The sequence below is a fragment of the Mchenga conophoros genome, linkage group LG3 (assembly GCF_057382185.1).
Source record: "Mchenga conophoros isolate Kocher_MC1m ecotype Shallow Benthic linkage group LG3, M_conophoros_male_GT1.1, whole genome shotgun sequence".
Classification (NCBI taxonomy): Eukaryota; Metazoa; Chordata; class Actinopteri; order Cichliformes; family Cichlidae; genus Mchenga; species Mchenga conophoros.
In genome coordinates, this window is record NC_140528.1 from 46,183,042 (window position 1) to 46,210,104 (window position 27,063).

Genomic DNA, 27,063 nt, shown 5'->3' on the forward strand with positions numbered 1-27,063 from the left:
GACGTGGCATGACAGAAAGGCTGTGAAAAGGCATTTTCAGGCTGGGGACAAGGTTTTAGTGTTGCTACCGGTGCCTGGCTCTGCTCTTACGGCCCGTGTCGCAGGACCGTACGTCATAGTGAGGAAAGTGTCTGAGACAGATTATGTTCTCAGTACCCCAGAGCGCAGGAGGAAAACACGCCTGTGCCACATCAACATGTTAAAACCCTACCATGATAGGGAAACCCATGAGATTGTTGCCAGTGCGGCAACCTCCAGCTCTGTCTCCGCCACCGTGCTGAGTGTAGAGGCCAGTGCTGACGACGATCTGCATATACTTTCTGAGGGACAACAGTGTGGACGGTTGGCGAATTCAGCTTACTTAGCCGAAGTAACGGCCCACCTGTCTCATCTGTCCCCTTCACAATGCGAAGATGTGCTTAATCTACTGCACTCCTACCCCTCTCTCTTTGGTGATGTGCCCTCGCGTACTAATGTTTGTGAACATGATATCGATGTTGGGGACGCAACCCCAATCAAACAGCACGCGTACCGCTGCCCTATGGGAAAGCGCGAGGTGATGAGGAAGGAGGTCAGTTATCTAGTGGAGAATGGTTTGGCGAAACCGAGTCACAGCCCTTGGAGCTCTCCATGTTTACTTACGCCCAAGTCTGATGGCACCCCACGTTTCTGCACCGACTACCGTAGGGTAAATGCAGTGACTGTCGCCGATTCTTTTCCACTTCCTCGTATGGAGGACTGCATTGACAACATAGGTCCTGCCACATTTATTTCCAAACTGGACCTTCTTAAAGGATATTGGCAAGTGCCTTTGACCCCCAGAGCCTCTGACATTTCTGCATTTGTCACACCCGACCATTTCATGCAGTACACCGTGATGGCGTTTGGCATGAAAAACGCTCCGGCCACATTTCAGCGGTTGATGCAGCTGGTTGTAGGAGACGTGCCTCAATGTAATGTGTACTTGGATGATGTGGTGATATATACAGCCACGTGGGAAGAGCATGTGGCCATCCTACGATCAGTATTTCAGCGACTGGCTGACGCCTCGTTGACTCTAAATCTCGCTAAGTGCGAGTTCGCCAAAGCGACAGTCATGTACCTGGGGAAACAGGTGGGTTTCGGGCGGGTACGCCCAGTGGAGGCAAAAGTCGAGGCTATCCTCAGCTACCCGGCCCCAGCCACTAGGCGGGAGTTAAAACGGTTCCTGGGCATGACTGGATACTACCGCTGTTTTTGCAAGAACTTTGCGGTAGTTGTGGCCCCTTTGACAAGGCTATGTAGCCCCAAAGTCCCTTTTGAGTGGTCAGGGGAATGCCAGCACGCATTCGAGTCTGCAAAATCCCTCCTTTGCAGCGCCCCAGTTCTGGCTGCCCCTAACTTCTCTCAGCCTTTCAAGCTGGAAGTCGACGCCAGTACCACCGGAGCTGGTGCGGTGCTATTACAAGACGACGCAGAGGGTGTGTGTCACCCAGTCTGCTACTACTCTGTAAAGTACAAGCGCCATCAGCTAAACTATTCCACCATAGAGAAAGAGGCTCTAGCGATGCTGATGGCCTTGCAGCACTTCACTGTGTATGTGGGCTCTAGCTCCTTTCCGGTAACGGTGTATACAGATCACAACCCCCTCACTTTCCTCCAGCGCATGTACAACCACAACCAACGACTAATGCGCTGGGCTTTGCTGGTGCAGGATTATGATCTGATTATCCAGCACAAGAAAGGGACTGAAAATCTGGTGGCTGATGCACTCTCACGCAGTGCATAGTGATGAGTTTCTTCTGTGTTTTGTATAGTGTGGATTTAGGGTGGGGGGAATGTTACATCCTGGGAGGCTGTGGGAGTGTGTGGGCGTGGTGTTGTCTTCTCTCTCTCCTCCTCCTTCGTTCTGGCCCCTCCCCTTGTCTCTCTCTGCCCCTGCCCTCTCCTTTAGGTCACACCTGCTGCTCATCTGCTCTCATTACAACCAATTACCCTCAGGGGTGATATAAGCTGGAGAAGAGCAGTGTGGAGGAGGAGGGAGAGGTTTCTGGTAGATTTCCTCTGTGCTGGTCAGAGCGTGCTACTGGCTTAGGTGTGGAACAGCCTGCTGCGTATGACCAGCCTTCTGGTGTGTGGCTCTTTGTGAGTAGTGTTTAACTGAGCAGTGAGTGCCCATGAGTGACGGCGGCCTTCATTAGTTTGTGTGGCCTGCCTGGATATTGTTTGTTAGCAGCGTTGCTGTCTCTTTCTGTTGAAACCTTATTGTTGCTTTCTTTGTTGAGTGGTCATTACCACTTTGGGTTGACCTCCCTGATTTCTTATTAAAGCAGCGGTGCTGTCTCCTTTTGTTGTTGCCATTTATATGATTATTGAGGTGTTTGCCTACAATAAAGATCTATTTTATGTTAAATACCTCTGCCTGGCGTTCTTTTCATTCCACCTGGATCTAACTGTTACTGTCCCCCACCCTCATCGCCTAGACTTTTATGTGGGGACGTAACAGTATGTATGGTCGGAGGGTAAGATGGCGCCGCCATTGCGTGCAATAGGTCGGCAGCCTTATGAAATTTCCCTTGTGGGACTAATAAAGGTATATCAAATCAAAATCAAATCAAACTATGATGAGTCACGTCAAATATTTGTAATCTCACTGTTGACCAAAATAATGCCGACTATCATTCATACCAGACTTGAGCAGCAGGTGGAGGCACTCCTGAGCGTCACACCTACAATTCTCTTGCTTTGCAATGAACACTACCGGCATGCAGCTTTCTTCCATTGTATGACGCTGTCTCACACTAAACTGTTCAGTTCAGTTCAATTTTATACAGTAAGACAAAGAAAATGAAAAAAAAACAAAAACAACAATCATATAACCCCCTATAAGCAAGCACCATGGCGACAGTGTGAAGGAAAAACTCCATCAAGAGACAGATATTAATAACAGATATGATTCAATGCAGAGAGGTCTATTAACACATAGTGAGTGAGAAAGGTGACTGGAAAGGAAAAACTCAATGCATCATGGGAATCCCCGGCAGCCTACGTCTAATGCAGCATAACTAAGGGAAGATTCAGGGTCACCTGGTCCAGCCCTAACTATATGCTTTAGCAAAAAGGAAAGTTTTAAGCCTAATCTTAAAAGTAGAGATAGTGTCTGTCTCCTGAATCCAAACTGGAAGCTGGTTCCACAGAAGAGGGGCCTGAAAACTGAATGCTCTGCCTCCCATTCTACTTTTAAATACTCCAGGAACAACAAGTAGGCCTGCAGAGCGAGAGCGAAGTGCTCTAACAGGGTGATATGGTACTACAAGGTCATTAAGATAAGATGGGGCCTGATTATTTAAGACCTTGTATGTGAGGAGCAGGATTTTGAATTCAATTCTGGATTTAACAGGAAGCCAATGAAGGGAAGCCAAAGCAGGAGAAATATGCTCTCTCTTTCTAGTCCCTGTCAGGACTCTTGTTGCAGCATTTTGGATCAGCTGAAGGCTCTACAGGGAGTTTTTGGGAGGACTTACCTGTCACCAGCTGCCAGTGCTTAACTAACCTTAATTGATTGTGTAATGTGATCTCAGTGTTTCCTGCCGGCCTGTGATATGTGCTGGCTTCAGACTGGAAATGGCTCAGCTCATACCCTTTAATGACAGCTAATCATTTGATGAGAGTGGGCGAGGAGAGCAGATAATCTCCTTGCATTGCTTTCAATGCACTCACTTAGAACAAGACTAGAGTGCATGAAGGCCTGCAACAGGTAGGATGGGCTTCAAACCCACCCACCCCCCTGTGGGGCTGTACGGAAGGACCTAATAACCGTAGGTTATAAGATGCACGTAGATGCATCTTTGCACCTTTCACTTTTTTATCTTTTTGCCTCATTGGGTGCAAAGCAGGTACCAGGCAAATGCAGTGACCAACCTTTGAGAACTACAGATACAGTAATAAAAACTAGAGTGAAACAACATACAAGTATGGAAGTATGTATCTTGTGATGACTTTAAGACCTTTATCGTTAATTATGTGTCTTATTGCTGGAGCATATATATCTTCAATTGGTGGCTTTTATTCAACCTGAGTGTTTTGAGAAGTGCTTTACAAATAATGTTTTCCCCCCGTCTTGTCTTTGCTCCTCCAGACTTGTCTTTTCTGAGCGGAGCATCTTGCGACTCTCCCAGCAGCAACTCTCCTCCTCTCGCCATTTCCCCACCTGCTGCCACTGTCACCACTCCAGGTGTCCTGACCTGCGCCAGCCGGGCCTTCGCCTCCTGCCTCCCTCCACCTCCTCCACCACCTCAGTCCCCATACCCCCTCTCCACCCTGTCTTCTCTCTCATCGCTCAGCCCTGCCGCCTCTCACACTCAGAGACTCTACATCAGCCCGCAGTCGCCGTTCTACTGATGGTGAGACTCTGCAGTGAGGAGGGATTTAAACTGTGCTTAATCAAATGTTCTTCAAAGTCTGCCTCGTCGAGGAGATACATACTGTCTCTGAAGACTTTTTGTGTCCTACTAATATAAGAAGGGTTTCCAAGGAGACAGAGTAAAGGCTATTTGATTTTATGCCCTAATTCAGTATAACTAGTTTTATGTGACATTATTTGGGGTTTATTTATTTATTTTTGCACTTCAGAGCATGTTATCTTATGTTTTTTGTCTTTTTTCTTTATGCCCTCCAGTCATTTTCTGCCAGAGGCGCTGCCTCGCCTGAAGGTCAGAAGTTAGAGGAAGATCTACTGAAGGAAAAGTGCGAGGAAGAAAAGGCAGGCTGTGTTTCTTACAATTACGCTGCACACGGTGTAATTGTATTGTTAATGTGCTTTTTTAAATTAGAGCCTCTGTTATGTTAACTTTTGTCCTCCTGTTATGTGGCGAAGGAGGGGGCAGAGTCACTGTTTTATCATCCTCTTCTTCTTCTAGAGGAATTTTTGTAGCTGCTGACTTCCTTCACAATCCGACTCTAAATATGAAGCTCCAAAACAAAAGACCATTTTTGTCTTTTCTTATTTTGTGTGAGCTGCTTTGCATCCAGGCTGATTTTAAGCACGAGGAAGAAGGAGGCTCTGCAACAACTTTTGTTGTTGGGCTTTTAGTCTCATTTAAACTGCATTCAGCACAAACAGAGGCACAGTTAGTTTCTCATGGTTTTGTTTCACATTCTAGTTGTTTAGTGTTCATAAAGAAAAGTTCATTTATCAGTAATTTCAAAAAAACAACAATGGGGCGGGGGGTCCTTTTAAAGCGTTGATCTATCCAAAAGCAGCCGCCTGAGTAAATATCCCCTAATATTTATTATATTGGCTTTACAATTGGAGCTTGCATTTAATTATTATTTTTTTTAAATTTACAACTAAAAAAGCAGAAGAAATCATAAAATCAGCATTTTTATTTATATTCACAAAACAATTAGTAGTTGCATGCCTTAGTGATAATATTGATGGTACTTCTTTATTTTTGGAGACTTTCATTGTCATAACATTTTAGACCTTTAATTAATGGGGGTCCTTAGTTAATGGCGAAAAAGTAGAATGTTTAATAAAAATCAATAACTCAGTATTTCTTTTTTAGTATTTTATGTTTTAGAGTTTCTCTTTATGGGACCCAAAATTCACTTGTTATTGGTAATTACTTCATTTTTAGGCAAGTTTTCAATTAAAACTAGTAGTAGTAGTAGTAGTTACTGCCAAAATAATCAGCAGATTGATCAGTTTAAAAGTACAATTATTAATGGTAGGACTACAGATAAATGCTGTTTATTTTGTTTTGTTCTTTCTTTTGGAGACACTTTGAAATTCCAAATAAAATTTTCTAGAAATTTTATAAATGTTTAAAGGTGATCCGTTTTACAGAAAGTTGTTACAAAATTACAGATTTTGCATAAATATTTGGGAGATGAGGGCGTGCTGTATGTTTTTTCTTCTTGCAGTTTTACACTTTTAAAGCAAGCAGAATTTATAAATACTTTTCTGCTGTGCAATGGGGGAGTTTGAAGTTGAGAGGAGAGAGTTGTACACGGTTCCTTAATAAATGAATTCAAACGCACTGAAAGTTGTGCTTGAAGGTTTGAAATCGATCGTTTTTAAGATCAAAGTAACAGCGGAGTGTTTTAAGTTCATGTTTTTTCTCTCTTTCTTGATTAGTTTGACTGATGCATGTTGCTTGGACTTTAAATGTTTTATATGTATTTACAGGGACTGTGTTTGCATAGTTTTACTTCATGTTCATTCCCTTGTTTCATACAAAGTTCCTGCAACATATTGCTCTGCTCGACTTTGATTTTTAGGAGAAAAGGTTTAATTTGTGTTTAAAACCAGACAGAAGATTTTGTTTGTGACAGAGAATCTGAATATTTTTAATGCATGTCAGAATATTCGTCCCAGTTTTTGTTTTAGTGAAATCCAAACCAGACAGCAGACTGAAATCTCTTCAGTCGTGAATAAGAAAAGCAGAAACAATAGTGATAGTAAGTCCAATCAAAAATCACGATAGTGTGTAAAAGAATAAATCTTAGTTGCTCCCAATGTGACCGTATTTATTAAAAACAGATATGAAGTATTTCACAGCACTCAAAAACAAAAAGTAATGAAGGGTTTGCTTATAAACTTGCCACACAGTTAAATTTCAAGAACATGAAGATAAAGAGTTTTGTGTATTCATGTGAATCTCTGTGTTGTAGTTTAGTCTCAGGAATCTTGTTTCCAAAAATTAAACAGTGGGAGTATTTTGGAATAAAACCCTGCCACAGTTGATTCACGTACACCTCTACTGTTTTTTGTCCCAAGAAATGGTTGAATAGTATAAAATACAGTACTATACAAAAGTCTCGAGTCCCCATTCATTTCTTTTCATTTTGATCCCAAGAAGCCAGACTTTCTTGAATTTGAAAGTGGTTTTGAGCAGTGGTTTGGGTTTTGTAGGACTTTCTGTAGGCTTGACTCATTTCAGTCCAGTCTGTGTACCTGAATTGTTTTGTTTGTTTGCTTGGCCACTTAACACTGATCTATGTGTCATTCAAACATTAAAAGCCGCACCTAACTCGAGGGATTACCCAGTGTTGTGTCTACACATAACAGAAGGCTAAATCAAAAAACTAATTTTAAATTACACACATTTTCTACTAGCAGCTTATCACAAAAACACATCGTTTGTTCCAATTTCTGTAGTTGAATCTTGAGAAATTCCAAAGATAACCCAGTTTGGCAGACATAAAATTTAATTTTTGCACCAACAAGGCGATTCCCAAAGAGCTATTAGCCAAAAACCTGGCATATCTCAGCATGATGTGCAGTGTATCCTTAAAAAAATGTTTGGGTGCTCATATTTGGCACCCTGAGGCTTAAAAGGATGTAAAAGATATTTGCTGAGCTGGTATGACTCAGCATCTGAGTGTTCTGTGTTTTTTCAAGGAATAGTCGCACTAGTCTGACAAACTAATGTATACCGACTTCCATCAAGATGGTTGTTTTTACCCCTTGAAAGCCCATGAGGAGTAACCCACGAACCTCTTTTTCTGAAGTGAGCAGTTTCTGTCATATTTTGAGCTTCTTATAGAACAAAATGACTTGAGTTTGCGTCAGACGTTAGTGACGCTGGTGTGACCGTGCTGTTCAAACCTCCTTTTCTGTCTGGTAGCCATTGCCTGAGCTGTTAACTAAAACATCAGCAGACCACAGGAAAAAGTTTTGAAATTGGATTTTGGCAAATCCCACACATCTTTTGCTTCCTGAAAGGGATATTTACGTGCATATTCATGGTACTGGTCAATGATATCTGAAGCACAAATGTCAGAAATAAGACTCTTACAGATGTTTTTTTATGTTTTTGGCATGCCTACTTGGTTTTAGATCATGTAGAAGAAATGCCAGTGCTGCTTGAACCGTGACAAAAAACAGATGAACAGTAGTTTCTGTCTTTTCAGTTTCACTGCCTTTGGATCCTTGTTTTCCTCTAAAGGCTTGCTGATTTGCTCTTCTGCAGCTCCTATTTCTCTTCAGCACTTTTCTGAACCCTGAACCTTCATCGCTCGAGAAACTTTGTACTTGATTCAGTCTTTGTAGCATGGAAACTTAAAAGGGGAACCCATTAAAAGCACTATATTTCCTTTTTTTCACTTATGTGAAAGGTTTTTATTTCCAATTCAGTATTGATTCTCACCTGTAATCCAGCCATATGGTTGATTTAATAGTTGTGTTGGAGCTTTCCGAGTTCTCAGGCCCCCCTATGCAATGTCAGAACTTCAACTTTTTAGGAAATGAGGACAAAAGGTCATAGAAATGCTTAAAGAAGCAGGAAGAATATGATTCTATAATCAGCTGTTCAGTGCAACCTGTATTGAAATCTTTTTTCTTTGTTACCTTGTTTGAATGGTTTTGCTGTTCAAAATGTTCCTTCGTTGTTGTTTTTAGTGATACAGAGTCACAGTGTATTCAGTGAGTTTGTGCTTTACAGGGTAAAAACACAATACAGTCATAAATACATCCTAAAAACCCTTGTCTAATGAAAAGCTTTTTGAAATAAAACTGTCTTTAGCTGCTTTTTGAAGGTCTCCACCGAGTCCAGACACCGTAGAAAGAGAAGAAGAGCATTTCACAGTCTGGGTGCAACAGCTTGGAAAGATCGGCCCCCTCAAGTTCTGAAACGAGTGTGGGGGACCGCTAAAAGGTTTTGGTTTGATGACCTCAGGTTACGAGAAGAGGTATGTGTACGAATCAAATCGGCAATATAAGGGGGGCCTGTCCCTGTAATGCTCTAAAAGTTCAAACTAACTAAACTAACATTTTAAAATGGAACCTAAATCTGATTGGTAGCCAGTGCAGCGACTTTAAAACAGGGGTCATATGGGCTCCCTTGTTCAAGTGGGTCAGTAGCCTCGCTGCAGAGTTTTGAACAACCTGCAGACAAGCTAGCCCTTTCTTGTTTAGACAAGTAAACAGGCTGTTACAGTAGTTGAGTCTTGTAGAGACAAAACCGTGTATTATCATCTGGAGTTCCTTTGTTGACACGATGGATTTAAGTTTTTCTTACTATCTGATTTAAATGTCCCTCCAAAGAAAAAGCTTCATCAAAAATAACACCCAGGTTTCTAAGGTTATGTTTTTGTGAGGAACCTAAATCGCCCAGTCACCGTTTAATATCGGGTATTGCACTGCCTGGTGCAATAATCAAAGTTTCTGTTTTGGCCGGGTTTAGCTGTAAGCAATTATTGTTCAACCATTTAATATAGCTGAATATCGTCAGCAAAAAAGATGATAAGATACTTCAGGTAACTGCTGTATTAGCTGGCTTAAAGGAAGAATGTATATTAAAAACAGAATAGGTCCCAGCACTGAGCCCTGAGGAACTCCACACAGCAACTCTGTAAATTCTGACATGATCTGGTTTGCAGACACACTAAAACTCCTTTCAGATATATAAGATGAAAACTAGTCTAGAACAGAGCCAGACATCCCAACCAGGTCTCTCCGTCTGTTTATCAGGATGGTATGATTGACTGTAACAAAGGCTGAGGTAAGGTCTAACAAGACTATGACTGTGCATTCTCTGGAGTCTGCTGACATCATAATATCATTAGTGACTTTCAGTAGTGATGTCTCAGTGGAATGCAGTGGAATTTACGGAACCCAGATTAAAAACGGTCATAGATGTTGTGTTTCTCCAAGTATGCCGTAAGGTGGACAGCAACTGCCTTCTCACAAATAGTTTTGACATAAATGGGAGTTTGGAGATCTAAAGGTCTAAAATGTTCAAGTAGTGTTGGATCCAGGTTGGGTTTTCTGAGCCTTGGTTCCACAATGGCATGTTTAAAAAAAGCTGGGGAACACCTCAGGCTGAAGAGAAACATTAAAAAGGTTCACAACTAGAGCTAAAATTGAGTTAAAAAAAAGACACAATTATGATCACTCAAATGTACATCCTCAACAAACACATTGCCAATGTTGAGGCCCAAGGAAAAGACAAGGTCCAAGGTATGGCCTTTTAAATGGATTGGACCAGAGACGTGTTGGACAAAGTTAAAAGAATCAGATATAGATAAAAGTTCAGCTGCAGAGTTAGATGAGGTATCATCAATATGAATGTTAAAAAAACTTTCTCCAGCTTGATAATAGAAGATAAGAAGTCCATAAAATCCTTTAAGAACTCAGTAGCAGGGCCAGCCTGCGGGACGCAGTTTGTTTAGGTTAATGAACTCGCCATCCCTCTGCTATGTTTCAGTGAAAAACAGAAAATCCAGGTTTTTTTTCCTGTGAAGAGCTCATTCAGAGAGAAGGATTTGTTTGCGCTGGAGCCGGCGTTCAAGAGTGCAATCTGACTAAAAGCTGGCATCGCTGGTTTCACACCAGCTTGTCGGAGTGGAACTGACAGCAAACACCGTGTCTGAACGCGTGGTCTCCAGCAGCGCCATGGAACCGGTGGGACCAACCACCGGTTGTGTGATGCAGGCTGCGAGGACACAGCGGTAGAGAGGTAATCGACAAAATCCAGAGCATCAGACGAGCAGGATCCAGGCTGTAGTGGCTGTGAGTACGTGTTTCCAACCAAATCTGGAAGCGTAACTGGCAGCAGAAATCGAGGACGCCTCCAGACGAGTCGGGAAATCTCCGATCTGTAGGCTCGTCTAATATGTACCTGGATGCCGGCTCTACAGCCTCTTTTCCTTGATTTCTTCTTGGAATTGCCAAGGGCACGTTTCGTAGGTAGCAAGAAGTAATCCGGTGAGGTGGAAGAGCACACAAATGGTGGGGGGAAAGATCTCCTATAACTGTCCCAATCATCATAAAGACGTTCCATAGATTCTTCGATGTGGAGCAAGGAAGAACGGTCATAAATCACAGCAGCATAGCTCCATATATTAAACGTCAGGACTGATACAATAGCATAAAATACAATACAACGCAGGCAGGTGGAAGTCAAGCCGAGCAAAGGCGCCATCTTTCTGTCACAGTCAGCTGTTTTCCCACACTAACAATTTTCTGTATTGTATTGAACTGAATTGAAACAAAGCTACTTCAAATTGTCCACGTGTACAGATATCATCCCAACCTAGTTTTTAAAGGATTTTTTGTTGAACATATTGTTTCAGTTATTTCTTTGCTTTCAGCATGCTATCATTTAATTCAAACTTAAAAAGTCTAATCTGAATTTCTAAGGTTCTGAACAAAATTATTTCAACTAATTTGTGAACAGTAATGCTGTTTTTATACTTTTCAATATTAAAAATACCAAAAAGCCTCTCTGCACTCTGGAGGCTTTCATATGTAGTTGTCTCTGTTTGCCCTTCACTCACTTCTGTCTATATAACAAAAGCAACCAAAAGCACGATGCTGCCTTCACCATGCTTCACTGTATTTAACACTATTTAAAGCCCATAGATCAGTTTTTCCTCAACGCATCAAAGGATCTTTTTCTTTCTTGCACAGTCAGAACGAGTCCATATAAAACCAGCCAAATCGGAAATAAGTTCCATGGCACTCCCTCATGGAGGCTGGCAGTGACAGACTGGCCAGAAACATGCACATGAGTAGCTTTGGCTGTGCTCCTCTGGTTCCTCCTTACAAAAAGGAGCAGATTCTGGCCCAACTGCTGGGTTGATGCCCTTTTAAGGCTCTGCCCACCCTGTCTCCTGGTACAGCAAACGCTGCAACAGCAGGTATAGTTGGACCACCCTACCTGTGCATAGGCTGCATGCACTGTCTCATGTTACCAGGACACTGAGAAAAAGGACCTATGCCTGTTGCTCTTTTTTAAAAAGAAAAACAAAGGGAAAAAAGAACAACAGTGCACCCGTTGTTGCTTTCATTTGAAATACGTTCACAAGAGTTTATGCTTCCTATGTGTATAGACCACTATCCCTGAATTTTAGCTGGCTTTATGTATCGTCTTCACCTGCTGATGTGTAAGGTGGACTTTTTTGTTAAAAAACATCTGTAGATAATCATGCATGGCAGCCTTATGTACAAACCTTGTAGGTGTTAGGAGTACTAACACAAAATATGTCCAAGAAAACTGCTGTACGTGATGAACAGGATGACTAAATGTTTTGGTGTCTCTCAGGAGATTTGTCTCAGAGCATGAAGCAGCAGTTTTTGACTCTGCTTCACTCAGGCGCCTCCTCTCTCCCTGTTGTTATTCAACCTGCCCGAGTTTCATTAAGCAAACCTGCTGATTCAGGTGTCTTTGTGTTTGTTTCACATCCTCAGGTAGAAACTTTTATTGTGACTGGGTCAGAATATTTCTGTCTTTTTCCTTCAGTTTCTCCTCTTGTATTCTTTGTGCATCAGAAGTTAAACAAAGGGGATTATGAAGGCAGAGAGTGGAAGGGGAAAAAAGAGGAGGGGGAAGGAAAGTGTAATTTGTATCTGGCTATAGTGAGTGAGTAAGGAAGAAATTAATCAGTTAATGTTTAATGAAGAAAAACTGCACACTCCTCCTCCTCCTCCTATAGTCTTTATTGTTGACACTCTTTGTTGCTCAATCAGCACAGAAACAATCCTCCCCAAGTCTGAGCTTCATCTTCACTTTTTCACCCGTCTTCTCCCTCTCAGCCTTCCACAGCCCTGGGAGTTCATTTTTCAGTCAGGCGTCTCCCCGAGCACCTCGCTCCAAATGTCTGCTTTACAATTAGCAGGCAGAATCAAAGATAGGGTCTCAGGAGGGTCTCGTCTAAGTACTCCAATCACAGATTATTAACAGCAAATGGAATTTAGAGCTACTTTTGGCTGCTCCCTTGTTGCAAGGGGTCACCACAGACAGAGAAGCAGAAGAATTTGAGCTTAAGGATGAAAAAAAACTCTGCTAATAAGGAAATAATATTCTTGTCCCCCTCAGTGACTCAACTCAGTTTGTGAGATCACTGCTTCTGTGGCTCATCTAACTCGACCTCTAAGGACACGCAAAACTGCTCACAAATGGACTCTTCTTTATTAAGCAAATGCATTTGCATAACATGAGCTCCAGACTCTTGAAGCATGTCACAACCACATGTTAAATTCATGACATGCTATCTTGTTAGAGTCAGAGGGGCTGCTGTGTTTAATTTAATTGCTGCGAGTTCTGCAGCCACTGATAACTGTGAAGCTTTACCTGTTTACCTGGATAGTCGCCAACATAGTGTTCTTCACGCCATCCGTCCGATTGTGACGAAGCACTTCTCCACAGACTGCCGGAATACAAGACATTCCGGCAGTCTGTGTTTTCATGATTATGTAACAGGGGGGTGCTGTTACACATCAGGTGACAAATTGCTGGTTTAGATTTGTGCAGTGAATCCTGGCTGCTCATCTGTTTGTTGCCTGTTGAAGTTCAGAACTCTGGGTTCTCGGCTAGCTTAGCATTAGCTTCCTGTCTGTGCAGGTGTGCTAGCAGCATAATGCTGTTGTTTCTTTCCTCGATGGAGTTTCCACTTTGCCATCGAGCTCTCATTCTTTTGTGCAATACAAATAAAAATAATGTCACGTAATGTAACTGAATATTTCTAATACGTTACACCCAACACTGGACGTAACCTGTGTAAACGGCCGACGTCATGTCCATGCTGCGGCGTCACCCTCAGGTCCCCTCAAGTTCACTCTGAGTCCTTATATGTATGCTATGATTTTGCATCCTCGTGCTGAGACAATGATTGTTATTCCCAAAATAGGCAAAAGAAAGTAGCCGGAAAAGCACAAGAATACACTGCTAAACTGGAAAACGAGCGCAGAAAAAGGTGCGGTGTGAGCTCAAAGCGCTTTATTACGTATACTAGAGCTAATGAAGCTATGAATTATACAAAGAAGAAAAAGGCAAGAGATAGGGCGAAGGTCCAGCTTTCTCCCACAGTCCAAAGTGCTAAACCGATTGTGGGTAAAAGAAGATCTGTGAATGACGGTGAACTTTCACAATGAGGATCTAAGATTCAGGTCTGTCTTTCATTCAGGTAAGACACCATGTTTGTTTTACTTTAAGATCACTTTAGAATGCTCACAATTATGAGCAAGGGTAAAAAAGAAAAAATATGTTATTTTGCATATATAACAGATTTTTATGATATTTCACTGTAATATTATTTGAAACAATGAGCTGAAGGTTTTAAGCCACAGGTTTCGTTCCATTCTTGCAGCAGCGAATCCTCTGACATGTGAGCATGAACGTCATGTCAGCGCTATCCTCAGTAATTTGTCTCCGATTTAGCCCAGATGATTTCGTGTGAATCGATCCTCGGTAATACTACTTGGCCAGTAACCTAAAAACTACCCGGTTCTCATTTTTAAGTTACATTACAAACTGTTCACACATGGGCAATGAAAAGCATTTAATATGACAAAACTGCATAAAATACGTTCAATGTTAATTTTTAAAACTTTTTATAAACGTATATCTGACATAACTGTACAGATTAAGTATTTATGATACAGAGAAAATCAGTTTGTGCTTTATTATAACAAAAATGTTGAAATTATTCTTTACTTCTGGATTCATTAAACAGTTATTAGAAAGATAAACAAATGAATGTGACCAAGTTGTAAATGAAAATGGAAAGTTTTAAACCCTGTATCTTGCAGAGTGCACACTCCCATAGGAGATCTAATGAGGCACACTGGCACACTGGTCCAATTTTATGTTTCTTGTTTCTAATTTCTAGTTTTTGCCCCTGGAAAAAGAAAAGTAAATCTTCCTAAACAACCCTCTGTAGACTCCAGCTTACTCCAAAGAATATGAAATAGAAGGAGAAATGGCCATTATGTCACATGGGATGAGTCGGCACTGTGAGAATTAGATGTGGCTGATTTACACGGGATTAAATTCCTTCAGTTATTCCAAAACCCGGGACGTAAGTCTTGAGGGAGACACTCTGGTGTTCTGACAAATATGAACTGAAATGGAGGCTTTGAAGTGGAGCCCTGCAGGCCTCATTTACTACTGACTGTGCATTTCCAGAAACAGAAAAGTGAGCTTGAAGACTGCCAGAAAGTCCTCCGAGACTTAAAGATGGACACGTGTCTTCTTGTGTTTGAAGTGTACCTCCTGCTTGCCCCGAGGACAGCTTCCTCTGCCTCATGTAAGTGTGCAGAAAATATTTCTACTCCACTCCTCTCCAGTGTGGGGCTATTATTAGCATTTTGAAATGAAAGAAATTAATTTTTGTCTTTGTTGCAGTTCAAGAAATAAATGTGGTCATTAAAAGATCCTTTTCCATTTCACAGTTTCGATTAGGTTGCCTGCCGAGGAAAACACAAGGTAATGTGCCCCCAATGTTTCTGCTCATACATCTAAGGGAAGGTTGGAGTTTTAAAAACAAACCTGGAGGCAAAACTTAATGGTGAAACTTCAGTGACCTCATTCCTGCCCCTTGTCCTTGAAGACAAACTGTTGTAATTTTTTGCCTCGATTTTTGTCTTCGGCCAGCAGCAGGTCAACTCCCCCCCCAACTTCATGGCAGATAGCCTCTAAAATTAATAACTTGGCCTTGGCTGTAGCACGTTTACAAGGTGCGACTGAAGAGTTACGAGGATACAACATATCTGATTCCACTGGCCATTAGATAGTATTTGAACACACTTGAGCATTAACCTTGTATTTGTTTCTAAGTCAGTTCTGGCTGTGTTGAAGAATAAAGGTGGTTATACCAAATATTCATTTCCAAGCCGTATTTGCTGTATATACTGTACACAAGTCAGTCCAGAACTTAACTTTGTGTTCTCAACCTTGTCTTTAGAAATGTGTCTACAGGAGGGATGGTTGTTAAGGCAGGAAGACTAAACCAAAGTCTTCAATTTCTGAAATGAGATTTTTTTCAGATCAGTTTGATGTGCAATGATTAAAATGTGCTTTTCCTCCATCTTGTTGTTATGTGGTTTGGCTGGTTGTGGACGCTTTTGGAGATAAGCTTGTTCTGACTTGGTAAATAACATTTAGAGTCTGAGTCGGGATATTTTGGAAACTCTTTTGTGCTCTGAAATACGACACATTTGAAGTGACCTAATCCGAAGTCCAAGTCTACTTTTGTTGACTTCAGATGTCTGGAACCTGGGAATCAGGTTATGCACAGTGTGTTTGTAAATTTCTAGTCGTGGTGGTAATGTGCAGTCTGTGACTGTTGGAAACTTGACTTCAGGGTATTTGCAGCTCATAGTTCTTGCTGTGGCAGGTCTGGAACATTTCTATGTGTATAAATAAGTTTAAAAATACAACTGTCTCCACAGGCAAACACACAGTGGAGCAATATTTCATGTTTTGGAGGCAGATTGTTCAGGCAGATCGAAGAGAGGAGTGTGACCTCAGCTGGGATAAATGGAGGTTGACCGAAACCTTCTGTCTGCGTTGCTGATGCTTATCGGTGTGTGCAAGAAACAATTTATAATAACAAAATAGACCTGATTGTTTCCTGCCCTTGTTCGGAAAGTAAGAGGATTTTCCAAATTTAAAGGAGCAGCGTGAGTCAGAAGGTGAAGAGTGGAGGCGAGAGGAAGAAGGAAATGAAAGGACTCTAACATGAGATAACAATCATAATGAGCTGTGAGACTTTTGGGAGAAAGATAAAGACATGGTCTAACTATTACAAACCAGGATAATGTGATGCTCCGCTCTGTACGGATGGAAGAAAACCGATGTCAGGAAAGATGACATTATTTGCTGGATTGAAGCGATGCCTCTTTAATGATGAGTTCAGATTAGATTAAACTGACTGGCAGCTGGTATTATTGTCCTTTTATTAAAACTCATTCATCAGCTGATGGTGTCACTGAACTGATACCACACCATAGAATGTGTACAGCGGGGAAATAATTATTTGTCAGTTTGCTCACTTAGAAAGAAAGAACGGTCTCTAATTTGTTTTTACTTTAGGTTCATGTCAATGTAGAGAAACAGAATATAAACAAAAAATACAGAAGAAATCGATATAATCGCAAATAGAAAGTGACCGTCAATTGCCCTCTGTCTTGGAACTCTGCCTCACGAGGTGAGCACGATGATGAGAAAATCCCAAACTAGAACACAGGAGAAGCTTATTAATGATGTGAAGGCCGACTACAGTCACCAAGAACACTTGGTAACAAATTACGCAGAAATTGGTTGAAATCTTGGACGCCTACATGGATAGGCCTGTCTTATGTTTGCCAATGAACATGGTTAAGAGAAGGCTTGAGAAAAAGTGCTGTGGTCAGAGACCAAAATCAAGCTCCTTGACATCCGCTCGATCCATCATGTTTGGAGGAAGACAAACGCGTTTGCCAGCAAGGGTTTCTCAAAGTACTAAGTCATGTTTTGCTTGGAGATCAAGTACTTATTTTACTCAGTGACATTATATATCAACAACAATATATTAATAACTAATGTGATTTTTATCATATTTTGGTTAATATTCTGTCTCCTTTAAAACGAATCTACCATAAAAATTAAAGATGGTTCTTTTGTTTGTAAGTTAAATAAGATTTCATTTCCTGTAACACCTTTCAAGATGAACATCACAAAATCCTTCACAAAATAGTTTTTTTATATATATCATAAGTCCTGTGAGAGTGGTAGTTGAAGCTGGGGAAGGTCTTTGGTTAAAGAGACTCAGAGCATTGAGTGCCACATTTTTAATGGTCTTTAGCAGCTTTTTTTTTTTTTTTTTTTTTGGCTCTTTTGCCATCAGAATTGTTGTCTAAAGGCAAAGAAAGATGCCCAACGGATTTACTTTACCAAATTGACCATCCCAGCCTTGCCGTAATGGTCCATTTGATTCACCTTTTATTGTTTATTTTATTTTCACTTACTGAATACGGGACAGACTTGACTGGGGGAAAGAAGGGGAGAAAGAAAGAGGGAAAGAGAAACAGCTGAGAAGAGGGACGGGGGAGAAGGGCAAAAGACAAAAACCAACAGAACGGGCAGAAAAAAAAATGCATATATCAATCACCTGGATCACCTGCTGAGAAAGAAAAAAGAAAACAAGCAGAAGAGAACAAGAGTAATAGAATAAACAACATCACAATGATACATGGGAATATGACAGTAAATACTAAATATTAAACATTATTGTGCAGCACATAAGATCAACAGAACACAGTGTGCTTTGAGGTAGGAGCCAAAAAGGGTGTAGTTTGTGGGTGTGATCACCCGTGTGTACACCTGTGAGCATGGACGCGCTTGTTTTTTTTTTTAAAAAAAGGTTCCTTCATGTAATGATCTGCTAGAGGGTGTGGGGGGGCCACAGCCCTGTCCTCCAGGGCATGAAGCAGGTATGAAGGAGATCAAAACTCCAGACATCCAGAGGCCCCCAGAACACAAGAGACCAAGGAAGACCAACAGAGGGGCAGCCGCGCCACTGTCCCAGAAAGAGCTGAGGAGAGTCCCAGATGAGGGCTCACTCAGCAGCCGCGGAGCAGAAGCCAGGAGGAGTTGCAGTGACGCGCCCGTGAGCTCCGCCGGCAGCCAGCCGTGCCTGAGTGACCGAGCCTCTCGGCCTGGGGCCTCCGGCCTGGGGTAGCCTCCTCTGCGGAGGGGTAGCCTCCTCTGCACCCTGGTGACATACCCCTACTCCAAGGTCCTGCATGTGTGGGTGGTTGTGGTGGAGTGGGAAGAGGGAGGCAGCTGGAGATGGGGAGGGAAGGACAGTCCACCCAACCCCACCACAGAGAAAACTGCACCCACCCCACCATCCACTCATCTTCCAGACTACATAAGACAATAAACACCCAGGCTGAGATCTTCCTCCACCTCTCCTGTATCTCCCCCTCCTGCAGAGAGAGCTCCTGGAGAGAGGAAAGCTCCTGCAAGATGTGACAATCTCCCCCACCAGTTGAAGAGCCCCCCAGGTGGCTCGATGCACCGGCGGCACCCTGCTCCAGGGCTGGGCCCCCATGCACCCACCCGCCCACAACCCCGGCAACACACCAACCAGGACCCAAGCCCCCGAGGCCCGGCCCGGGCCCCAGCCCAGAGACGGAGTGCCCCCAGAACCTCACGCCCATCCCGGACCCACCCAGGGGCAGCCAGGCTACCAAGTCAGTGACCCACGTCCGTCAGCACAGACCTAGCCCCGCTGCATGCAGCCGCGAGGAAACAGTCACCTGAGAGCCAACAGAGCCCCTAACCGGACATGACCGCTACCCCGGGTTGAGCCCCCCAAGGAAGATGCCTCCGGGGAACCTCCCGACGCCCTAAGCCTGTCCCTACCCCCACACCAATCACAACAGTGAAGGCGGGACCAAACTATGACCCCCCACCCCCACTAGGTGATGGAGCTGATCAAAGGAGCCCAGAGCAATTGATCTGATGTGGTGGCAGAGGCTGTATCAAGACTAATGTAATCTAATAGATAATTTCTATATTGGTTAGAATTAAGATTATTTTTATTTTTCCAGTTCATGAGGACTGTTTTCTTGGCTATGCATAGGGCAGTGAAAACCATATGGGCGATATTCTTTTCTGAAGTGACATTATCTAAGCTGCCCAACAAACACACTAAGGGGGAAGTTGGAATGTTACATTTCAGACACTTCGATAAGTCTTCACATATCTCGCGCCAAAACTTCTGAACTGGTGGACGGAACCAAAGAGCGTGGATATAATTGTCTGGTGAATTGGTTTGGCAGTGTGAGCAGTTGTTGGTAGACGTAAAGCCCATCTTGAACATCCGATGACCTGTATAGTGCACTCTATGTAATATTTTGTATTGAATTAATTGAAGACTGGGATTTCTAATTAGATGAAAGGTTTTTAAGCAAATCTGAGACCAGAAGTTTAGGTCTAAGTTAACTGATAAATCCGCTTCCCATTTTGCAATAGGAAGTGATATTGATTCATCTGTTTTAGAAAGCATTCTGTATATTTTGGATAGTAATTTGGGGGTTTTAAGAGTAAGAAATTGAACCACACTTGGTGGTGTTTGTAGTTCAACTTGACCCGGTTTAAATTTCTTTTTTACTATGGATTTAATTTGTTGATATTCTAAAAATCTTTTCTTGTTGATCCCATATTGTGTAACTAGTCCGTCAAATGAAATAAATTCTGTTCCTTCTAGTATACAGTGGGGCAAAAAAGTATTTAGTCAGCCACCGATTGTGCAAGTTCCCCCACTTAAAATGATGACAGAGGTCAGTAATTTGCACCAGAGGTACACTTCAACTGTGAGAGACAGAATGTGAAAAAAAAAATCCATGAATTCACATGGTAGGATTTGTAAAGAATTTATTTGTAAATTAGGGTGTAAAATAAGTATTTGGTCACCTCAAACAAGGAAAATCTCTGGCTCTCACAGACCTGTAACGTCTTCTGTAAGAAGCTTTTCTGTCCCCCACTGTATGAATGGCACCTGTTTGAACTCATCATCTGTATAAAAGACACCTGTCCACAGCCTCAAACAGTCAGACTCCAAACTCCGCCATGGCCAAGACCAAAGAGCTTTCGAAGGACACCAGGAAAAGTATTGTAGACCTGCACCAGACTGGGAAGAGTGAATCTACAATAGGCAAGCAGCTTGGTGTGAAAAAATCAACTGTGGGAGCAATCATCAGAAAATGGAAGACATACAAGACCACTGATAATCTCCCTCGATCTGGGGCTCCACGCAAGATCTCATCCCGTGGGGTCAAAATGATCATGAGAACGGTGAGCAAAGATCCCAGAACCACACGGGGGGACCTGGTGAATGACCTGCAGAGAGCTGGGACCAAAGTAACAAAGGTCACCATCAGTAACACACTACAACGGCAGGGAATCAAATCCCGCAGTGCCAGACGTGTTCCGCTGCTGAAGCCAGTGCATGTCCAGGCCCGTCTGAAGTTTGCCAGAGAGCACATGGATGATACAGCAGAGGATTGGGAGAATGTCATGTGGTCAGATGAAACCAAAGTAGAACTTTTTGGTATAAACTCAACTCGTCGTGTTTGGAGGAAGAAGAATACTGAGTTGCATCCCAAGATCACCATACCTACTGTGAAGCATGGGGGTGGAAACATCATGCTATGGGGCTGTTTTTCTGCCAAGGGGACAGGACGACTGATCCGTGTTAAGGACAGAATGAATGGGGCCATGTATCGTGAGATTTTGAGCCAAAACCTCCTTCCATCAGTGAGAACTTTGAAGATGAAACAAGGCTGGGTCTTCCAACATGACAATGATCCAAAACACACCGCCCGGGCAACAAAGGAGTGGCTCCGTAAGAAGCATTTGAAAGTCCTGGAGTGGCCTAGCCAGTCTCCAGACCTCAACCCCATAGAAAATCTGTGGCGGGAGTTGAAAGTCCGTGTTGCTCGGCGACAGCCCCAAAACATCACTGCTCTCGAGAAGATCTGCATGGAGGAATGGGCCAAAATACCAGCTACTGTGTGTGCAAACCTGGTAAAGACCTATAGTAAACGTTTGACCTCTGTTATTGCCAACAAAGGTTATGTTACAAAGTATTGAGTTGTATTTTTGTTATTGACCAAATACTTATTTTCCACTCTGATTTACGAATAAATTCTTTACAAATCCTACCATGTGGATTCATGGATTTTTTTTTCACATTCTGTCTCTCACAGTTGAAGTGTACCTCTGGTGCAAATTACTGACCTCTGTCATCATTTTAGGTGGGGGAACTTGCACAATCGGTGGCTGACTAAATACTTTTTTGCCCCACTGTATGTTCTAAATATTTGATTCCTTTACCACTCCAATCTGAAAAGTTTATCATATTATTGTTTTGTAATATGTCAGGGTTGTTCCAGATAGGTGTACGTTTGCATGGGATTAATGAAGACGCCGTCAATTTTAGAAACTCCCACCATGCTGTCAGAGAAGAGCTGATGTTGATGCTTTTAAAGCATTCATGTCGTTGGATGTTTGAGCTGATAAATGGTAGATCTGAGATCTCTAGATTATTACAAAGTGCTTGTTCTACATCTAGCCAAGGTTCATCTAAGAGGGTATGTTTTAGCCATCCTGAGATAAACTGAAGCCTGTTGGCTAAGAAGTAGTGCTGAAAGTTAGGCAGTTCTAGTCCTCCTTTATCCTTGGTCTTTTGTAGTGATTTTAAGCTTATACGTGGGGGTTTATTTTTCCAAAGGAATTTGGACATACATGAATCTAGAGATCTGAACCAATCTTGTGGCGGTTTAGTTGGGATCATTGAGAATAAATAATTTATTTTTGGTAAGACCATCATTTTTATAGCGGCAACCCTTCCCATGAGTGATATGGGTAGACATTTCCATCTAGCCAGATCATCTTCTACCTTCTTTAAAAGTGGGATATGGTTTAATTTAGTTAGATCTGCAAGCTTGGGAGAAACATTAATACCTAAATATTTTATATTTCCCGATTGCAGTGGTGTAGAAGAGGAATTATGGAGGGAGCAATTAATCGGTAGGACTGTAGATTTTGACCAGTTAATTGAGTAATCTGATATTCTTGCAAAAGAGTTTATCAATTCAATCACCCCAGAGATATTGGTTTGTGAATTTTGGAGAAAGAGTAACACATCATCCGCATAAAGGCTGATTTTATGTTCCACGTTCTTGCATTTTATGCCCTTAATTACTGAATTCTGTCTAATTGCTGCTGCTAGTGGTTCAATAAAAATTGCAAATAGTGAAGGGGAGAGTGGGCATCCCTGCCTGGTGCCCCTCAAGAGACAGAAGCTGGAGGATGTCTGGTCATTTGTTCTAACACAAGCTGTTGGGGAATTATATAATATTTTTAACCAGTTTATGAAAGAGGATCCAAAACCAAATTTGTGTAAAGTTGCAAATAGAAATTTCCAGTTAACTCTGTCAAATGCTTTTTCTGCGTCTAAAGAGAATATTGTAGTTTCTAGGTTTTTACTGTATGAGTAGTCTATCAAATTAAGTAATCTACGTGTATTTGTTGATGAGTGTCTACCTTTTATGAAACCAGTTTGGTCAGGATGAATTAAGAGGGGGGTTATTTTCTCCAGTCTCTTTGAGAGAGCTTTGCAGATTATTTTAAGGTCTACATTTATAAGGGATATTGGACGATAGCTTGAGGGATATACAGGGTCTTTGCCTGGTTTTAGCAGGAGATTAATGTTTGCAGAATTCATATTTGATGGAAGTCTGCCCTTTTCTTTAATTTCCAACAACGTTCTGTAGAAAACTGGTGCTAGAATCGATCAGAATTCTTTGTAGAATTCTGCAGGAAAGCCGTCTGGACTTGGAGCCTTATTATTGGGCATACTTATCAGGGCTTCCTGGAGTTCACCTGGTGTCAGTGGTGAATCCAGTGCCATTGCTTGAGTGTCTAATAATTTTGGAAGAGTTATGTTGTCCAAAAACTGATCAATTTCTTTTTCAGAGAGTGCACTGAAAAAACCGTGAAAGAATGAGGGATCATCAACATTTGGACCATATAGACTTGCAATACATAGCTTTTTATCAAGTATAGATAGTTTAATGATTAAGAATCTGCCCTCTGGATCTATAACTGTATTGAGTACCATGAAATTAATATTTTTATGTATTAAAATTGCTACTCCCCTTTGTCTAGAATTATAACAAGCTGAGAACACATTGGGAAACTCAGGTGTTTTAAGTTCATTCGAACCTCTAAGAGGTCTGTGGGTCTCTTGTAATAGGACAACATCTGCCTGTAGTTTTTCGAGTTGGTTAAATATTTTTAACCTCTTTTCTCTGGAGCCAGCTCCATTTATATTCCATGTAATGAACCTCAGTGTACCCATAGATGTTTGTGTATAACTAGGGATGTATGCTGTGTGCGTCGCTTAGACAGGTGGAGAGAATACGTCACTTGTTCATAAATAAAGAGAAGGAGAGAGAGAAAAAATGTGTGGCGAGATGCTCCCTGAGTCTGACTTTGTGTATGCATAGTTACTAATATGAGTAGGCTTGGCTTAAGTGTGTGTATCCTAAACGACTGTGTGCACTGTCTGACTGAAGTAAATGTGCTGCCGTTGAGCGCATGGTGCGTATGTGTCGAAATAAAGGATGTTTGTGGATGAGTGTCGAAGCAGGTGATCGAGGCAGTGAAAAGAATAAAGAAAGAAACCAAGGACAGGGGTGAGCAGCATAAAACCAACAGGTGGAAAAGAGAGGAAAGAAAAAAAAAACGAGAAGAAAAAAAAACAAAAACAAAACGTAAACATTCCAATTAAATCACTGACGGAGAGTGACGGTGTTAATTCTGCTATGAAAGCACACTTTAAGATGCGATTTGATACTGGTAAGTTAAACAGATGTTAATGCAAGTTAGTGTGAGTGGATAGGGAAAGGGTGTAGCTGATTCTTATCTGGTGTGAGGTTAATACAGCCACGGAGTGAAGTTGGGGTCGCGGTGGAGCTGTCCGTCCACGTACAGCTGGTCCACAGCGATGACAGCGCGGGAGCCCTTCTGGATGAAGCCGCGTCGGATTGGGAAGAGGACCCTGCGTCGTTCCAAGATCTCTTTGGGGAACTGGTTGTTCACGCTGAAGTCCGTTCCTTTTAATTCCCTGCCGCGGCTTTTCACATGTTGCTTTTGTTTGAAGTGGCCGAATTTGGCCACGATAGGACGTGGTCTCCCGGCCGTAGCCCGAATGGGGCCGAGGCGATGTACCCGATCGAAGACGATGTTCTTCACAGTGTCCTCCGGCAGCTTCAGGTGGGTTTTGATGAAGCTTTTTACCGTGGTCTCCGCGTCCTCTCCAGCGGCTTCTGGAATACCAGAAAATACCAGATTATCACGCATGCTACGAGCTTGTAGATCGATAACTGTTTCTTTTTTTTTTTTTTTCTCTATTGAGCTGGGTAACATTTTCTGTGAGACATTTCACCGACTCCCTTAGCGTGGCATTTTCAGCAGCAAGCGTTTCCACCTGCTGCTGGCTGTACTCCAGGGATTCTCGCAAGCATTTAAATTCTCGGTAAAGAATCTCCACCAAGGACAGCCTTGCGTCGAAACTGGACAATCGCTTGTCGATTGACTCCAGTATGTCAGCAATATCTTTGCCGGCTGGCGATGTTGAGCCGGGGGAATCTGCCGGGCGTTGTCTTTTCGACGACGGCGTCTCAGGTTTGGCCGGGGAAGCTGCACACTGGGTCTTCTTCATCACGAGATCCTGAAAGCACTGATCAATATAATCTTGGAGAGCCTCTAAACTCTCCTCGTTGTTCTCCAGGGTGTTAGAGATTATTTAGACAAATAGTGTTAGTTATAAGACAATTGATAAGTGTATTTGGTAATACTGAAGCTTAAATGAATTTGTTCAAATCTAAACTACCATTTGCTTTAATTTTCTGCCAAAATCTCCGGCGTCTGACGTCAGTTACAACATGAGTCGCTTACCTTGTCCGTCACTTCCGTCACTTACCTCTCCTTCCTCCCTCTTTAGCAGCTTTTAAAATGAAGATTTAATGAGTAGAGTTCAGGGTAGCTAAAGCCACAAATCAAAGGGGTGAGATCAAAAGAAACTTCAACTTCGAGCTTTTCTCTGAACTGATCGTCAGAGCTCAAGTTTTAACTGGAATTTAGTGTGAATTTAACCAATCAGTTTGAAAAATCAGAAAAAAGCAAATGAATGTGTTTCCATGCACCACTGTTGATCATGTTAATGTCAGTCCACATTAATGGTGGTAAACAGCGCAAACAAGAAGGTAAGCCTGCAGAGCAGTTTGTAAAAGAAAACGTCAATGAAAAATATTCCCTGATTATCTGTTCTTCATGAAATAGGTGAAAGAAAAGGATCATTTCAAAGCATGGACTGGAGTTTTTTTTTCATTGTATATACAAAAAATAGTTTTTTGACAATTTGTTGCCATTTTTAAGCCTTTAGTGAGTAGACAGTTTAGACAGAAAAGGAAAATGTGGGAGGAGTAATTGTCTTTTTGTTCATTTATATATTTTTTGCCATTTTTAATTGCCTAAGTTGAGAATATACTCTTTCCTCCTTAGTGCCCTAAATGACTGAGAATATGTTTAACAGAACTCAATAGCGATGTTACATTTTTTTCAAAGTCCTTTGCCACACCGGTACTTTGAAACAGCCGGTACCCGTAAAAAGTGCTCTGTCTCTATGAAACTCAGTTTAACTCAACAAAAAACTTTCAACTTTTTTAGTCCCAAGATATTTCATGTTCACATTGTTAGTCAGTGGGCTAGAGGCATGATTGTCCTTGTGTGGGGTAAAAGTCAGTTATTACAATTTATCTTTAAGGATGCCATAAACATCTGACCCTTGTTTTATGCACCTGTGAAAAATGTTAGATGGATGGCCAGAACTCCATCCCTGTAAATAAAAACATTCTCAGAGCTACCTCATCCTTTCTACCACTCAGCCGCCAGTTCATACTTTGACAGGCCGAGACCTGCTGAAGCTTTTTATTTGACAGCAATCATCAGCAGAACAGGGGCCCCTCAGCGGTTGGGGGCAGTTTGGAGGTCTGACAGTTATCTCCATCAAAATGAGACCCTTGGGCGAGTTGCTGTAGAAACGTGAAGCTGCTGTGCCATCCCGCCATGCTGCGGTGAGGCCATTATCTGCTGCTAAGGTGGACTCTGCAGACGGCGGGCATATGCTCACAGGCAGTCTGTTTATTTCTGTTTCTCACTCTGTGCCAGTTTATCTCCTAAAGTTCACTTTATATTTTTCTCCTTCGAAACACTTTTTTAGGCTTCCTTAGGCTCTGTTTCTTATTTCAGAAGCTGACTGAACATCATCATAGCTCTGACCTGTTTCCGTCTTCGTACCCTTCTTTTGTTAATCACCACATTGATTCTGACTTTTAAAATCACTGACTGAACTTCTTAAACAAAACAGACAGATCCTTTATTTTCACAGTCGCTGACAGTTTAGGACCAATTCTTGCAATTTGTGCCTGTAATTGAGGAAAAAAACTCTCCTAAATATACCAACATGATGGCTATATTTTGAAATTCCTCTTGGTCTTCAGTTCTTAAAGGTATCATGTAACACGATTATGCTGGTTAAAATCCCATCTTTATAATTCAAATGTCCTTGAAAACAGACTGTAGAAAAGTTGGATGTACTTTATGGAGCAGAAAAGTGAAGTATACTTTAAAGTACCTACAGCTGTACTCAAGCTGCCACTTGAGTTTCTAAAGTTAGTCTGTCCTCATAGACTTCGATGTTAGCGTTCAAATTCACAGCAGAAGTAAACTTTTTTATAGG

General features: G+C 42.0%; 1 protein-coding gene across 3 annotated transcripts in view; it reads left to right on the plus strand.

The window, feature by feature from the left end:
- rbm46 (RNA binding motif protein 46) overlaps positions 1–6,727 on the plus strand; it is a 39,392-nt gene extending 32,665 nt beyond the window's left edge. For all 3 annotated transcript variants that reach the window (XM_085260513.1, XM_085260492.1, XM_085260496.1), the window contains exons 10-11: positions 4,118–4,382; positions 4,658–6,727. In XM_085260513.1, coding sequence (XP_085116639.1) covers positions 4,118–4,380 — 263 coding nt within the window. In that variant the 3' untranslated portion in view covers positions 4,381–4,382; positions 4,658–6,727. The remainder of the gene's footprint in view (positions 1–4,117; positions 4,383–4,657) is intronic.
- The last annotated feature ends 20,336 nt before the right edge of the window (positions 6,728–27,063 follow it).